The following is a 15907-nucleotide window of genomic DNA, read 5'->3' on the forward strand; positions in this document are numbered from 1 at the left end:
TCTTCCCATTGATGTTTTCCAGAAAAGAAAAAAAAAAAAAGAAAGAAACGCAGGGCGCTGCTTCAGTCTCTCCACTGCGCCACCGTGCGGCATCCTACTGTAATAGTGTTACTCCAGTCATGCCTGTAGGGAAATGCTCCTGTTCTGATCAAAGAGGAGTTGCAGCTATACACGTCACAACAGCAGGGGGCTTGTAGATAGAAAGTGCTTTGCTCAAAGGTGCTTTTGCAGGGTTGCACGGAGGCTTGAAAATTCGCAAGCCACTCTGTAACACTGTCTTGTTTAAATGCACTCTAATGAGCTGTTTCAATCTTGAGTCAATGTCCAGCCTTGATATGACCTTACATTGAAGGTATATAAAAATGATGGAAAAAACTATTCCTGATAAACAGAGCTGTAGCAAGAGATCATGGGCCTGAGTCCCCCTGCCCCCCTTCCATATTAGTTTTTCCATTTTGTCCAGACAGAAAGGTTATATTCTCTGTAAATTTTAATTCCCAACACAAGGATCTAAAGCATTTAATTTAGAGAGTTTGTTTCAAAGCCCTCTACACGTTGTTAGGAACAAAATTCTGTTGGGGAAATGCTGAATCCATTATTTATTTACTCTTGGCCTAAAACTAGTTACATATAATATACTGAGTCTAACATTATTGGATAAAATATTCAGAAAGTGCTCATTTTTAATTGTAGAAACTCCTCCCAGGCTGCAGAAAACCCCACATTCCCAGAGAAAAAAAACATATGAAGGCCTTGACAGTGTGGTCAGTAGCTACAGCCCTGCTGATAAATGTTGTAGTGGTGTTATAGGAGCTTAAAATGAAATAAAAAATACAATCAAACACAATAAGGTGCAGTAAGCCACCACAGGGAATTCTAATGGTCATAAAGGGTGCAGACAGAAAACTAACAGTAAAGTTCCAGCGATGTAGCCAGTTCAGCTTTTACAATATAAATGGTAAAAGTCTAGAGGGCAGAGCAGCTGCCAGCCGTCACACTGTGATCCTCAGTAACCTTAGCTGTAACAACATCACATTATTTTTCCTTCAGGAAAACCAACAACAATAAAAACCTACAGCACACCATATGTTGAATGTACTGAGATTTTTCCATGCACTAACATAATGTAAACACTGAAACTTCCGTCTCCTAACATGCACCATGTTTTCTCTTAATAAATGAACTGGTCCTGGTAATTGGTCCTCACCAATCCGGTGTGAGTCCTAATGAAAAGTCTGAGACCGGGGCCAAGAAGAGTCAGTTCTCCTCCAAAAACTGAAGCCAGCTGCTGCTTCTAACATGCACAGCAATGCTCCAACTTTCCATTGCGTGAAACTACAAGAGAAGAATGTGCTTTTTCTTCTCCCAACATGTGCTGCAGTCATTAACCGTGGCCGATTCCCAAAACTCAGAAAAATAAGCTGTGATGTAGTGATTTGATGTAGTGTGTCAGGGCCAACCTCGCTGCAGAACCAGCTCAGCAGCTGTACTGTACAGGATGTAATACAACTCAATTGAGGGACACTAACAGCAAGTACTAATGGAGATACAGTAAAAGGCTGCATCTTTCTCCATCAGGATATGATGTCAGTGAAAGCCTCACATCTCAACTTCTGTGCTGTGAACAATAACAATAACACTGTGTGAGCAGCCTCCAGACAGTCCTGTAGTGCTGTAATGGCTTGATTGAAAACAAAAAAAGACTGCAGTGCCTTGAGACTAAAATAGCACCTGCAAAAAAACAAAGCCATTAATGCCACCATTACCTCAAGTCTTAACATTGTGTGAGCCAAAATTATTGTACTATAATGCTCAGCGGTCAATACAAGAACAGCATCAGGAGAGAATGAGGTCAAACATGGCCTCCAGTCAATGACATTTCCCAAAGAGATCTAAAACTGAAATAGAAATTCAATACGGATTGGAAGACATCTTTGTCCTTATGTCCTTCTCTTGACACCTGCCAGTAAAGCTCGATTCATGATATATAAATCGGTCTCACATTTTATTTCATATTTCATTAAAAAAAAAAAAAACGCACACACAGCACACTGCCTTATAGGTTACAGAACATATCTCTGCCATAGTGTTAAAATGTATAAAATTCTTTGCTGTAACAAAACCGACACATTATGAGGAGTTTTGTGTCAAATACAGTCTACTTTATAATGCAAGGCCATTATTCACTGAGGTTCCATTAGCTTGTCTTGACTAATTCCTCTGCTAATCTGCTCATCTACTCTGCCAGTCGTTACATTTAGGAGAAAGCTTTATTCGCCCACTCATCAGGCAGGGCACACAGTTCTTCTAGCAAAACAGAGCACTTGGCGGCATCAACTAGGCGAAGCAGGGCTTATTATCTGCCCTTAAGACATAAGATACCTATTCTCTTTAGAAATATAGTGGACCTTGCTGTCAGAGAGAGTAGGAGCCAGCCTCAATTGATTTTAGCCACAGGAGAACATGGAAAATATATTACCTGCCTTTAAAAAAACTTGCACAGAAGCTGGCTTAAAATGTACAGTGACCTTGTGTGAAGTGTCTGCTGTGACAGAAAAATGTAACCATTGAGCCAATATGATGAGACACACAAACCGACCCTCAGAATGATTTAAATTATCTTCTTTTTCAATTAACATAAACACTGCATCCATAATATAGTCATTTATGACAGAATTATCACCATTATTTTCATAATAATTCAATTCCATTAACTATTTACAGTATGTCTGTCTATACATGAGACAGCAAAGTCGAGCCTTGATGAGTCACTGAATGACGTGTAATTACACCCTCAGACTGATGTCAGTGATCTACAGTACTGGAAAGACGAGAGAAAGTCAAGCACACTCATAGTGATCATTAGAGCACGCTGGCGTAGTCAGTTACATCTCGATGTGGAGTTCAAGGTGATTCTGATCGTTTGTCTCCATCTGTGGATTCAACACTCCATCTTTTCTGCCCCATTACTTAGGAGCCCTCTCTTACTTCTTAGTTCTTAATGAGGAGATATTTCTGCAGCGAGCTTCTCCCTGAGCGTCTAAGCACTGGCCTGTGCTGCCTGCTCCGCCTGCCTCCTCTGGTTGTAGGCATTGTACACGTCTAGGAACATGTCCTTACACGATATGTGCGCCTTCAGTTTGGAGCAGATGAGGAAGGAGCCGGCCATCTTGCGGTGGAGGGAGTACGTCTCCTCCGGTGGAGGGGTGAGGCGGTGGCGCAGCATGACGGGGATGAGGCTCTGGATGCGCTGGGTGGTGCTCTGGGTGCCGAAGTCAAAGGGCTCGGCGGATGCGAAGGCTTCACCGAGAATCATTACCGCCTCCACGTGAGCATCCTCGAAGGCCTGGAGGGGAGCAAGGAGAGGTGTTATGGTGTTAAAAGAAGGGTACAGAGGTATATAAAGAACAATATTGAAACGAATGCACAACACAAGCAGACTTTAAGTTACATGTTTTGGGTGTGTACATTTTGAAGCAGCTTGATCGAGTGTTTACTTGAAATGTATGACCCAAAATGTACTATGTAGCCATATATACAGTTCTATGGTATATGAAAACATCTTCATCTTTACAAAGTAGCTTTGAATAAATAGTGTTCCTTTTGAGTAACAATTGTTCTCTTTTCTTTTTCTGGGTGATTTTGCTTCTATTCATAGTTTAATTCTATAGAAAACATGAAAATGTGACTGAAGCACACAATATTTGGCCAATACTGAACACCTTAACACAGCACACACTTGTTTATAGATGTTACTTGTTACATTTACAAAGTAAATATTAATTTATTTGGATTAGTATCTATTAAGAGCATCACAGGTCAGTTTAAAAAAGTAAAAATGCCTGATTGATGGAAATTCCTGACCTCAGTCACTCTCTGGGTCCATCACATTTCATAAAAATCCATTTATAAAACACTGAGACATCCTTCTGTATGTCAAACAAGACTGAAGACATATCCTCTTTATGAAATGTACAGAATAAATGTGGGAATAGAAGCAGGAGGGGATGATGTAATCTGACTGTGGGGAAACGACATCAAGCGCGGGGAGTGAGACTGAGGCAGGGAGAGACGGTAATAAACGGAGGAGACGGAGGAGGATAAATCATATCAAAAATAAATGAGCACAGCAGCAGAGCCTAAAATATCTTACCTTGGCCTCGAAGCCTGTCAGGAACTTCAGGTCTTTTGATTTGGAAAGAACAGTGGCTCGATCACCCACGGAGGCTGCGTGCACCACCTGAACACACACACACACACACACACACACACACACACACACACACAAATCAATGATATGGACGTGGTTATCATGTGTATTTTAAGACTTCCCCTTCGAGGCACCAGCGAACTGAAGTAGCTGCAATTAGGCGAATGCGGGCACTAATAACCACTATTTAAATCTCTCTCATATTGCACATGCATGTGATTGTGTATGATCATTTTTTCAACAGCTGCTGCAAAATTTCTCCAAAGTGCTTAATTATTTACAGAAATCTTTTTGCATAAATCATGTTGTGCTGAGTTTCACATAATTTCAGATTCATCATACCTGTATGTAGTCATCTGTGAAGGATTCTGGGTAGCCTCTGCACGCTCCGAAATCCAACAGAATCACCTGAAGACAAGATGAGAGGATTATGTATGTATTATGTATGTTCTGCATATGATGAGTTTATAATATACTCTACTACTATTACTATTTAAGTTTTGGTCAACATATCATGTCTTCTGTGTTTGATATATGGATTCTTATATCCCTCACCTTGTTTGTGTCTGCGTTGTAGAAGAAGTTGGACCAGTTTGGATCTGTCTGCATAAACCTGAATTCAAACAGCTCTCTGAGACACAACTGGAGGATGTTGAAACCAATCTGGAGAAGGAAAAGAGAGGTTCATGTTTACTGCAATGCTGTTACTATTAATGTCATTCTTATTTTCATGGTACAGCTCCTTTCCCCCTCAGGAGTCATGATCTGCTCTGGTCTGATGAATATATCCTGTTTCGTACATCTTATTCTATTCAGTGTGGCTATCTCATGGTACTCTCACCCAGTGCACTGTAAAGCACTCACCGTGTCTAAAGATGCTGCCTTACTGTACGTCATGCTTCAAGTGCATCGATCACAGCTGTTAAATGCCTGTTTTTACAGTGACACACTGACTCATGTTTACAGCTGCTGTCCTTTTCACACTGTATTTGAGGTCCTGAGCCCTTATTTGCCTGCACTTGTCAAAAATGACAAATTAAAGTGATTTACATTACATTCCTGATTACCAACAGGCAGTGGATTTCCTACAAAACCTCCATATAACATTATTGAACTGGAGTAATGAAATACAGATATGGAGTACATTACGGGTCAATAAAAGCCTGCTATAGGGGGACAATTATCCAGTTTGCTCCCTCTGCTGTCACAGGCTTTTAGCTAATTGGTTGTTGAGTCAACCCATACCTGGTTCCTAGTCTCCTGGTCCAGGTCTACACAGCCATCCAGTGGGACTCCCTGTACCAGCTCCATGGCCAGCACCCTGCGCCCTGACAGCTCATCAATCACCTCTGGGACTTGGAAATACTCATCTCCCTCCAGCAGGGACCTGCAGGCCAGACACACAAATATTGTAATATTGTAATTATGACAACAATAATACTTCCTATCAGTATAGTTAATAATAGTAGTGTACTTTTCAAGACTATACCAATAAATAAAAATGAATTATAAAAAATAAAACAAGTACAAAGATTAGAATTTCTATAAGCACCCAATATATCAAAGAAACAGTGTTTTTATTTTAATGAACTCTAGAATAAAGTCAAACATTTGAAGATTTAGGACTCAGGAGGAGCAACGTACAGTATATGTACAGTTTGTAGCAGCAGCAGCAGCCATTCAGTGAAACCTTCTTTATAGCTGACCCGGTGTGCTTTCCGCTCACTGCAGATAAATGGTGTGCATAGCTCACCAGTGGGCTTCAGTGGAGCAGCATTTATGGTTCAATACACCACATAAACCCACCTGAACTTCTTGGCGCACTCGGCTTCCCTCTTATAGTCGCACTCCCATGCCAGCTCTCTCTGAAGAACCTCTAAGCTGCTGTCTGCAAACAGACCTATGGAAAAATAAATTGTGCAAATCTCAGCATGGAAAACCCGAGAAAACGTACGGACTCTGTCATGTTCCAACACAACGGTGTGGTGCCTACTACACAATCTACACAAATAAGGTGACCCAGTAAAGTTACTTAATCGAACAGGCCTCTGGTTATGCATGAGAGGGCTTGTCTCTTCTTCTTCATTAGCATGTTTGTACAATTTGTGAGGGCAGCTCTCCGAGGAAGTACACCGTTGAATACCAATACAACCGTGCTATCACTTGCTAAAATAAATTGTCTCATGCTTTAGACTGTTTTAAATTTGCATAGGATTAGGAAAAACAAGGAAACAAGTATCTCCCACAAATCCTCATTGCCCCTCAGTCATTAACAATTGTTATCCACTTTTGTAACTATAGCACCACCCCATGGTCTAAACTGTAATACTGAAATGTCAGAATGAAACAGAACACAGGTTTGCAAACACATGTGATGGACAAATGACTGAGAGAACAATCTGTGGTCAACTCCCACAATGACGACTGACAGAGGACAGTTAAAATAAAACAACAGCAATCGCAGCTTGAATCATCCAAATATTCCAAACTAAAAAATCTGGCTGTGGATTTATTTTCCTCAGTAAATATTGTTATGACAAAACCTGCAAAGACTTCACAGGCCCACTTTTGTTGATGAATTTAAAGTCTATCATTAGATGGTTGAGATGAAGTGATGAGGTCATCTTAAGTCTTTGACAAAACAACTTTGAGTGCAACAATAAAGCATGAGTCATAAGTTAACACATCCTTAGACTTAAAAAAAAGCCTTATTAACAGGATTGTTGTTTGAGTGAACAAACACTAAAACAAATACTAATGAAGTTCTTACCTCCCGGCAAGGCCACGCTCATTTTCAGTACTGACATCAGGTTGTTGATGTCACTGTGGATGCTCTCTGCCACTCCGGGGTACTGGGATGATTATGGGAATAACATACGGTCAAATCAATGCAGTGAGTGAGACAAAGTAGACAGACTTCAGAGTGTGTATCAATACCCTCCTACCTGGATCTTCATGGCGATTTCTCTTCCATCTTTTAAAACCCCATGATGCACCTGGCCGATGGAAGCTGCCGCAAAAGGTTTGTCTTCAAAGGACGATAGCTTCTCCCGCCAGCCTGGCCCCAGCTCCTGCTCTAATACTTTCTACATGTACATACACACAGACATTAAGTGTCAGGTAGAGAAGGAACAGCTTGTGATTTGTTTTGTTGATATGAAACATTCAGTTCTGATCAACTTATTTATATAACTACATATATAAAACGATCCGCCCTGCTTACATTCATCTGCCAGGTCGGCATGAAGTCTGCACTCTGCCGGACCCTCTCAAAGATCTTCTGCAGCTGGGGGTTGATGAAGGTGTTGTCTGAGGAGAAAAAAAAGTTAGAGATATTAGATAAATATTTTCACTGACTATAAATACTCTGAACAGTATCAAGCAGAATTCTGCAGCAATATCATTCATGCAGCGAGTACCACCTTGTATGCTGAGCATCTGTCCTATCTTGAGTGCAGCCCCGCGGACTTTACACAGTGTGTTGACTATTCTCTCAGCATTGGCCTCTGACAGGAGAGGAGAGTCTAGCAGGGCATTCATGTCTGCAAAAAAAAGACAGCAAACACACAGACGGTTGTCAGCAGTGATGTTAGGCACAACATATTAGAAGTACAACAGCATAAACAAAAGTAATTTGTACTGGCAATTATCTTTAAACACCAGCATGTAAATAACTAAGCTCAGGGCCTTAACAAGTCACTTTTAGAAAGCAGTGAGTAGAAACTGGGGCAGTGGTACATCATTAAACACTGTTCATTTAACACATATTAAAGCCTCTGTTTAAATTCTTGTTAACAGGTTTGATTTAATGCCAGTCCAGTGCCTGGCAGGTGTTGACACATTAGAAACTTCTCCAGGGCTGACCAGCTGTCCATCCGTCTGCCGGATCTGCCCGGTGAGCGCTGGACCAAAAGCTACTTCACAGGATGGGAGGATAGAACAGGAGAGGAGGAGCGAGAAGAAAGTATCTTTACCTCCTTTTTGTTTGCCTCCCAGTGACTGTTTTGCCACCTCTGCAATGGCACCGATCCCCAGCCCTACTGCCAGTCCTGCGGCGGAGAGAGGGAGACACGAATGATTTTAAATTTAGGGCCACTTAACAGATGCTTGAGGCTTCTGCTGCTGCTGCTAGTTCAAGAGTGAAATCACATTTCACTCTGCCATCGTTTACTAAACATTTAAGTGTTTTTAAGCTGTTGAGAAAATACAAAAACAGTCCCATTCCTTTCTATTAATGAAAGGCCCTTGGACAAACATTGTATGAATGTGAGAATATCTATAAAGAATTTCAGTTTTAAGAAAACAATCTCCAAAATGTATGTTCCTGTTAGGAAAAACTTTCCCATATGTTTGTATTTATAAAGCTTTGTAAGGATAGCTTTAGCCATGAAACAACATTAATGCTTTAAAAATCATTATGCTTCAATATAAGACAGACTGTTGAAGCATAATGACAGTCCAGCTTATAATACAAAGGTTTTCATACATGTGTTACATTTACAGTTGTGAAAACACTGAGTTTTATTCAAGTCATCTAATAATTATTGCAACACTTTTTAATGTGCAGTGCTAGTATTGTAAGGAAAAAAAGTGTTTTGTAGATTTGATGATGAATGAGTAACATGGGAAGTCAGTTGAACTTCGGTATCACAGCTACACTATACAGGTATGTGTGTAATTACTGCTCTCTATGCGTTGTATAACCAACAGCCTGTGTGCTTGTGTGTTTCATAAGCTAGGTGTGTTATTGTGCGGGGTCACATTTCTCCTGCTGTGCTTGGAGCCATGTGACAACCTGAAGAGGAATGAGAAGGATTCACTCTGGTATGAACAACGCGGGTTGCCAAGTTTGATTATGCACTCATATAAAATAAAAAAAACTCATTTGATCTTACCCCCAAAATTAACCAGCCTGCTGATTCTCGTGGCGGGCACCTTCCTCTCTCTGGCACGGTCACTCAGCTGAAGGAAGACAAACAAGATAATAAAAATACTTTGTAAATGTATTTAGAATTAATTCGAATCATGTTTTAAATCGTTGGTGATTAACTCATGACTTTTGCTTAAAGAGAGACAAAAGACAAAACTCTTGACATTAACCTTGCATTACATCAGAAACAAACATGACACATATTACATAACGTGGGTATACTCAAAATATGGTCCTGGCACCAGAGACAGAACTAGACCACAGAGAGAAAAATATACCCCATTATCTGCCTCAGATAAAAAAAGCATTTAAATTAATTTGATCACTTGGTGAATAAACTGATCTTATCTGACATGGCTACTTTATGAAAAACTTCACTTATTTCAGCACAGCCACATGACTTACCCATTACATGAAAAAAGCAAAAAGAATAATTATTTTAACTGTAATAAAAAGCATTTCATATTCAGAAATATCTATTATAAATATTGCCTCTACCTGGGACATGAACACATTCGCTGACTCTAGCATCCTCCTTTATATCCTCTTTTTTGAGATCTCTTGGCTTCTTCAGTATGATCAAAAATATAACCAATAAAGATCCCAATTAGCCATGGTGTACTTCACAGGTATTGTTTTAACTCCATTATCAATAAAATACATAGACATAATCTGCAACATCTGCAGCCCATATTGAATCATAATTACTCTGTAATTCGATCATTCCACCAACCTTCTGTCTGACAGGTTTGGCCAGGGCCTGCTTAGCATCTCTAGCCTTCTTGATGTCTTCTGGTGTGAGTCTGGCCACCACCGTGTCGTGGACAGATCTGGTTTGGTAGTAGTAATAACGGTGGAGGCCGGGGGTCGTGTGGAGGAAACGAGCGCTCTGCCCCGGCCATCCCGCTCCTGCCGGACCTGCCCCTGGAGAAGAGTGCACTCCTTTGATATGGAGAGGAGATGAATGTATTAGTGAACACAGGACTTGAACACCAGAGTAAGTCCTAAACCTGATGTGATTCTTTGAAGTCTTATCATGTTGAACTTGTGTGACTGTGTTAATGTCGCACAAGAAAAAAAAACAACAAAAAACATATTGTCTAAAAGAAGGCAAGATTTGAGTTTTATTTTTACCATCCTGTGTTAGGACAGAACTATACAGTGTTCACACATTGGAAGACCTGAAGGCAAAATACTGACAAAAGTTGGCGCTTTAAGTCTCACGAATAAGTCATCGTTTTGAAACTGTGTACATATTATATAAGATTCTTATTTTCACTAGGATTACTTTTTAAAAGGTGCAGTGTCTAGAATTTAGCTGAACGGACGTGGCAGAAATGGACTATACATATTCAGTATGTTTTAATTCAAACCTGAAAATAAAAATCATTGTGTTTTCATTACCTTAGAATGAGCACTTTATATCTACATAGAGAGCAGGTCCTCTTCAGCCATGTTGCACCACCATGTTTCAACAGCACCCAGAACGGACAAACCAAACACTGGCTCTAGAGAGGGCCTTTCGCATTTTTTGCAGCCACTATGGGTTCTCCTACACCCTTGAAAGGGAGGGAGGGGTGGGGGTGGGATGTATTCAGTTGGTTGCAATCTGCAACCTCACCACTAGATGCCTCTAAATCCTACACACTGGTCCTTTAAGGTCTGCAGATGTGCTGATATAGTGAAAAGCTTTATCTGAAAAGAACTTTTTTAACTTAACAACTTGTCTACAAATAAATGTTTCTCTTCATACATTTATTTTTCAAAACATCACAATATTGTGACACTGCAAAATTCATATCTTGATAATACCTGCAGCTCCAGCTTCCGTCTGGGTTTGGTCCACTGCATCAGAGTGGAACTCTGCGCCCATGGCCCATTTGGCTGCTTCATCAGGGTCCATGTTCTCCCAGCCCTCCGCATCCGGAAACACATCCTCCTTTACTGACTGTTGCTATAGACAGAGTTAGACCAGCAATTTAGCCAAAAGAAATACTATATATTTGCATATAACTTACATTACTTAATAGTTATTCACAATATAAATTATTATTATTCTTGATAATCGCTTTGTCAAATGCCCTTCACAAGTTCAGAGAGCCCATAATGATAGATTCGATCTGTTTATTGCATTTGACCAAAAGTCCAAAACCTAAAAAGGCTGAGACTGGATATTAATCTCATATCAGATTACCAATATCTTATCGATATATCCATCAGATGGTAGATAGCATAAAAATTCTCACCGCATTGCTGCCGCCCATGAAGGTGCCCGCCAGCCCTTCCACCACATCCTGAGCAACTTTAACCCCTGCTCCCAGTGTGGAGTTGCAGGCCATTAAGCGGAGCTGTTCTCCCTGGGTGGTGATCAGGGCAGAACCCACTTTACCTGCCCCACGCAGCACCTGCAGGACCTCAGACATCATCACTTCATGCAGGGAGGTAGAGAGAGAGGAGGGAGTTAAGTTATGTTGTGTGAGATGTAAGAGTGACAACAATGGGCAAACAAAAAAGACACACCCACCAGACTTTTACACACTTTTATGTAACTTTTACAGAAAGCCATAAGAGGCATTTTTTGCAAGATAATACATCTACGAAGATAATTCGCTGAGTGTCAGATCATTATAAAGACTGCTGGGACACCATGTACTAAGTTCTTCACCCTGCTTGATGGTTTAACCTTGGATGTGATTGGCTGCCCATGTTTCTATACATGCTAATGTGTCATGAAACACGTGTCGCCTGCAGTAACAGTACAACACCAACCTACTGTATTGTACTAGCAATGTAAACTTACAGAATATTTAACAGAAACAGATAACAGAATTACAAACTCTCAGCTGGGTTAAGTAGCTCAATAGCTTCTCTAGTTAACCATGTTGTGTAACGTCAGCAGACATGACATAGGCTTGAACGGTAACGTTAGCCACATGCACACAGATATATCCGGGGTTTATTTTAAGTAATAAATAAATACCTTATTAAATGACACCTTCGGCTGTTAACAAGTGAAGTTACTCACTTTTCCTAAAGCTGTGTTATCCAGTGTTTTCTCGGTGACTGTCCTCTTCCACCACTGTCTCGCTGGATGGGAGTCTGTTTTGCAACGCTTTCAACACCCGGAAGTTCAAATTTGACTGACTTGACCGTCATCCAACCACAGTGCGAAACTTCGTGAGTGGGCGGGACCCTAGTAACAAGGGAGAAGAGGCGTGTTTATTTGACCAATGGCAGTGCAGAACAGCAGATGATGGACGTCTGACTCAATTAATCCAATTTAATTCATTTAAAAGGGGTTTTATTGTAATGGGAAATAGATATTTACATTTTCAAAGCAAGTGTGAAATAAAAATGTGTTTTTTTTGCTGGTAGAAATATATATATATTTACATACACACACACATATATATACAGATAAGTGAAAAAAACTTAAAATAAAATAGAAAAATGTAGACTTGCACTTAAAAATACAAATAAAGATAAATGAGAACTGTATAAACCATGTAACTATTTTTAAATGAATGTATTTAAAGATATTTGTTCTGTATGTATGGACAGTAGGTATGTCTATTTACAGAGATCGGCACAGTGCAAATGGTCATTGCAGGAAAACACAGGTGATTGATAGTCTTCAATGTGGTTATTCGCACTTTTCCGATGACAGCGGCTCACATATCTCGCTGCTGTGTTCGCACATTGCTGTATTTCACCCAGCAGTTATGGTAGTTTTTTGTTATCACAACCACGAATCACGAGTGTCAGTCCAATCAGAATTAAGGTAAGGCGGGACTAAACCTGAACAACGTCCAATGAGAATTAAGGGGGTGTTGCCTTTTTGGAGGATGCCTGCATGCACGTGCAGCAAGGTACAGTTACCAAACTAAAGAAGAAGAGCAGCGTATAGATGTTTTCTAAGCTGTAATATGCAATCACAAATTTCTGTTGCATTTCAGACATTATGTTCATGATATTGATGACTTCTTCTGTTGACCATCAGACCATCCTCTACCATAATGTGTATATTTTTATGCATCTGCAGCTTTTGTGGATGATACACAAGAAAGGAGTGCAAAGACGGTCTTTGTCCAATTAATTTTACAACTGGCCTATTGAGCAAATGTTATCATACAGATCTGCTATTCATTGCATAAAACTTTAATTGACTGTCTGGAGGGCGTGACGTTTTGATATTTTGTGTAAGTTATATTGGTATATCTTCATTTCACTAAACAATTTGTCACTGAGATGCATAAGAAACTCATGACTTGCTAGAAAATTATTGAGAAAATACAGTCGCAATTCCAGAGTAATTAATTGTAATTAATTACCAACTGTGAGGTTCAGTCACATGTAAACACACAAAGGATTTTTTAAATTACAATCCATTATTGGACTGCAAATAACAGACAATAATTTATTGTGCCATCCTAGGATATCTATTATCTTCCTTTCACTGGAAGAATAGTAGCTTGTTAGTTTTTAATTACAGCCTGCCTTGAGTCATTAATTTGGACAACAGACATTTCAGGAACATATGGAACACACATATAATCACAATATGAGTCCACAGAAAATTGATAATTGACTGATAATACGATAGAACAGATTTTTCTTAATCATGTAGAGATTGTGTTGGTTTTTCTTTAAGGCTACATCAATGACCCCAGAGCACCAAGACTGTTATGATTGCATTTGTCTGTTTTGCTGATAATTCGCATGGTCATCTTTTACAGTGTAATGTAATTTCATACAGAGAAAATACATCTGACTATGACAATAAAGTAAATATTAATGGTGATTTGAGTACTGACACTCAGTAAGGTGTACAATACAGAAATACTGTATGCAGGACAGACACATGTACACACAATTCAGTGGTATCTGGCCCTCTGCTGGACTGAGCAGGTGTTGCTCTAAGCTTTTGCTTCTCTGCAGCTTATCTGAAATGTAAATATGTGCAAAACATACTTACCACTATGACACACATATTGTATTTCTCCACCACTATCTGTGTAACCTAACTACTTCTTACATGTGCTACGGCGCATGTAGCGTAAAGATATAAGTGAAGTCAAGTGATACTGAAATATTCTTGTGTTTCTTTTCTAACGAGAGCAAGATGAAACTTTAAAGTACAGGTTCAATTTTTCAAATCTGTCTTAAAACAACAGTCAGGTGCCCATATAACATTGAAAGAGGTTTTTCCTCACTGTAATCATTCTTCCTGTTCATACTGGCTATTAAAAGATCCTCTTTAAATGCACTTACAGTGTACAGTAAGTGATGGGGGCCAAAATCCACATTTTGTGCAAATATGCATTTAAAAGTTGATCTGAAGCTTATATGAGGCTTCACTAGTCTGAGTTAGTCATATCAAGTGGATATCTGACACATTTACTGTCTTTTTAGCATCAAATTCTCTCTTTGTGTTTCCTCAGACAGTATTTCCCTGTTGAGCTGCGGTGGAAGTATAGTAACAACCAGAGGGACTTTGGCACTAAAAAGACTGTAACGTTGTAACTTGATTTGAATCATTTGGACGGCTGAAGCTTCATATTAGCTTCAATTAAACTTTTCAATACATTTTTGCACAGAAGGAGGCCCCCATCACTTACACTGTAAGTGCATCATGAAGGGATCTTTTAATGGTCAGTATGAACAGGAGGAATTATTATGGCAAGAAAAACCTATTTCAGTGCTCATTTGGGCACCTGACTATTGCTTTAAGACAGACTTGAAAGACTAATTTAAAATATTAAAATTCCTTTAATGATCCCTGTTGGCAAACTGGGTCATTGTAGCTAAATAGAATGTCAAAAAATTAATGTAAACATAAGATAATTGAAACAAGTGTGTAAAATTGGCAAAACACTGTTCATGTCAACAATAAGTCATATCAAGATGTGCAAAATAACATCAGGGAGACTAAAAAAGTTATAGAAAAAATCAGAGCTCACGATTAAATAAAACATTTCTCATAAGATCATTATGTGCTGCTAAATGGCCACAAATATGGAAAATGCACATTGAGAAAATATTGCTGATTAAAAAAATTAAAACATCAATATATAGTGTGTGAAATAGATTGAAATAGATGGAGAATGGTAATATACAGCAAAACGTGCCTACTATTAGCGCACTATGACTCATTTCAAGTTTTATTTATCACATACACATTATCAGGACAATGGCAGTGAAATGTTGGTGACCCTCCTCTCAAAAATACGTTTTTACTTCTTGTTCCTACAGTTGTATGTTTGAGCTTCACTGTACAGAATGATTTATGTGCAGAGTTTAACACTGTAAGGTTTTCACATTTACATCACAAATAGTTTTGAAGCCAGTTCTGGTGCAATATTCAACTTACACAAGTGTGATGTGCAAACTGGAAGCCTCCAGTGCACAAACACTGAGAATGGACTTTACAGTGAAGTAGGAGACATCTTGCGTCCAGCAGTTAAACTTCAGAGATGAAATATATTTGCATATTTATAGACTCTCGATTTTTTAATGAGGAAGAAGGAGAAGGTGTAATTTTTAAGAATTTTAACAAGATAATTGAACCTCTTTTTGTGGAAAAACCATATCAGACACTAATTATTATATACAAAGTAGAATATTTTATATACATCTTAAAACAAGTCTGGGGGGGAATCTTTAAAATGTAAACAATGCAAAATTTAAGAAAATGTAAACATGTAATAAGACACATAACATAAACACACATTATAAATGTAATATAAACATACATATACAACACATAC

General features: G+C 39.2%; 1 protein-coding gene across 2 annotated transcripts; it reads right to left on the reverse strand.

Annotated features, from left to right (window-relative positions):
• Positions 1 to 1988: 1988 nt before the first annotated feature.
• On the reverse strand, positions 1989 to 12283 carry coq8b (coenzyme Q8B). 2 transcript variants are annotated; one of them, XM_044354900.1, is made up of 16 exons: positions 12166 to 12283; positions 11387 to 11568; positions 10953 to 11094; positions 9874 to 10082; positions 9106 to 9172; positions 8185 to 8259; positions 7633 to 7752; positions 7434 to 7519; positions 7156 to 7296; positions 6981 to 7062; positions 6017 to 6110; positions 5456 to 5597; positions 4766 to 4873; positions 4553 to 4618; positions 4154 to 4240; positions 1989 to 3346 (listed from the first exon to the last, which is right to left on the reverse strand). In XM_044354900.1, coding segments are annotated over exons 1-16 (1908 nt in total). In that variant the 5' UTR covers positions 12167 to 12283; the 3' UTR covers positions 1989 to 3040. The 2 variants fall into 2 exon arrangements, with proteins under 2 accessions (XP_044210835.1, XP_044210836.1); XM_044354901.1 differs by having other exon boundaries at positions 12121 to 12283.
• Positions 12284 to 15907: the final 3624 nt, after the last annotated feature.

The sequence above is a fragment of the Thunnus albacares genome, chromosome 6 (genome assembly GCF_914725855.1).
Source record: "Thunnus albacares chromosome 6, fThuAlb1.1, whole genome shotgun sequence".
Taxonomy (NCBI): Eukaryota; Metazoa; Chordata; class Actinopteri; order Scombriformes; family Scombridae; genus Thunnus; species Thunnus albacares.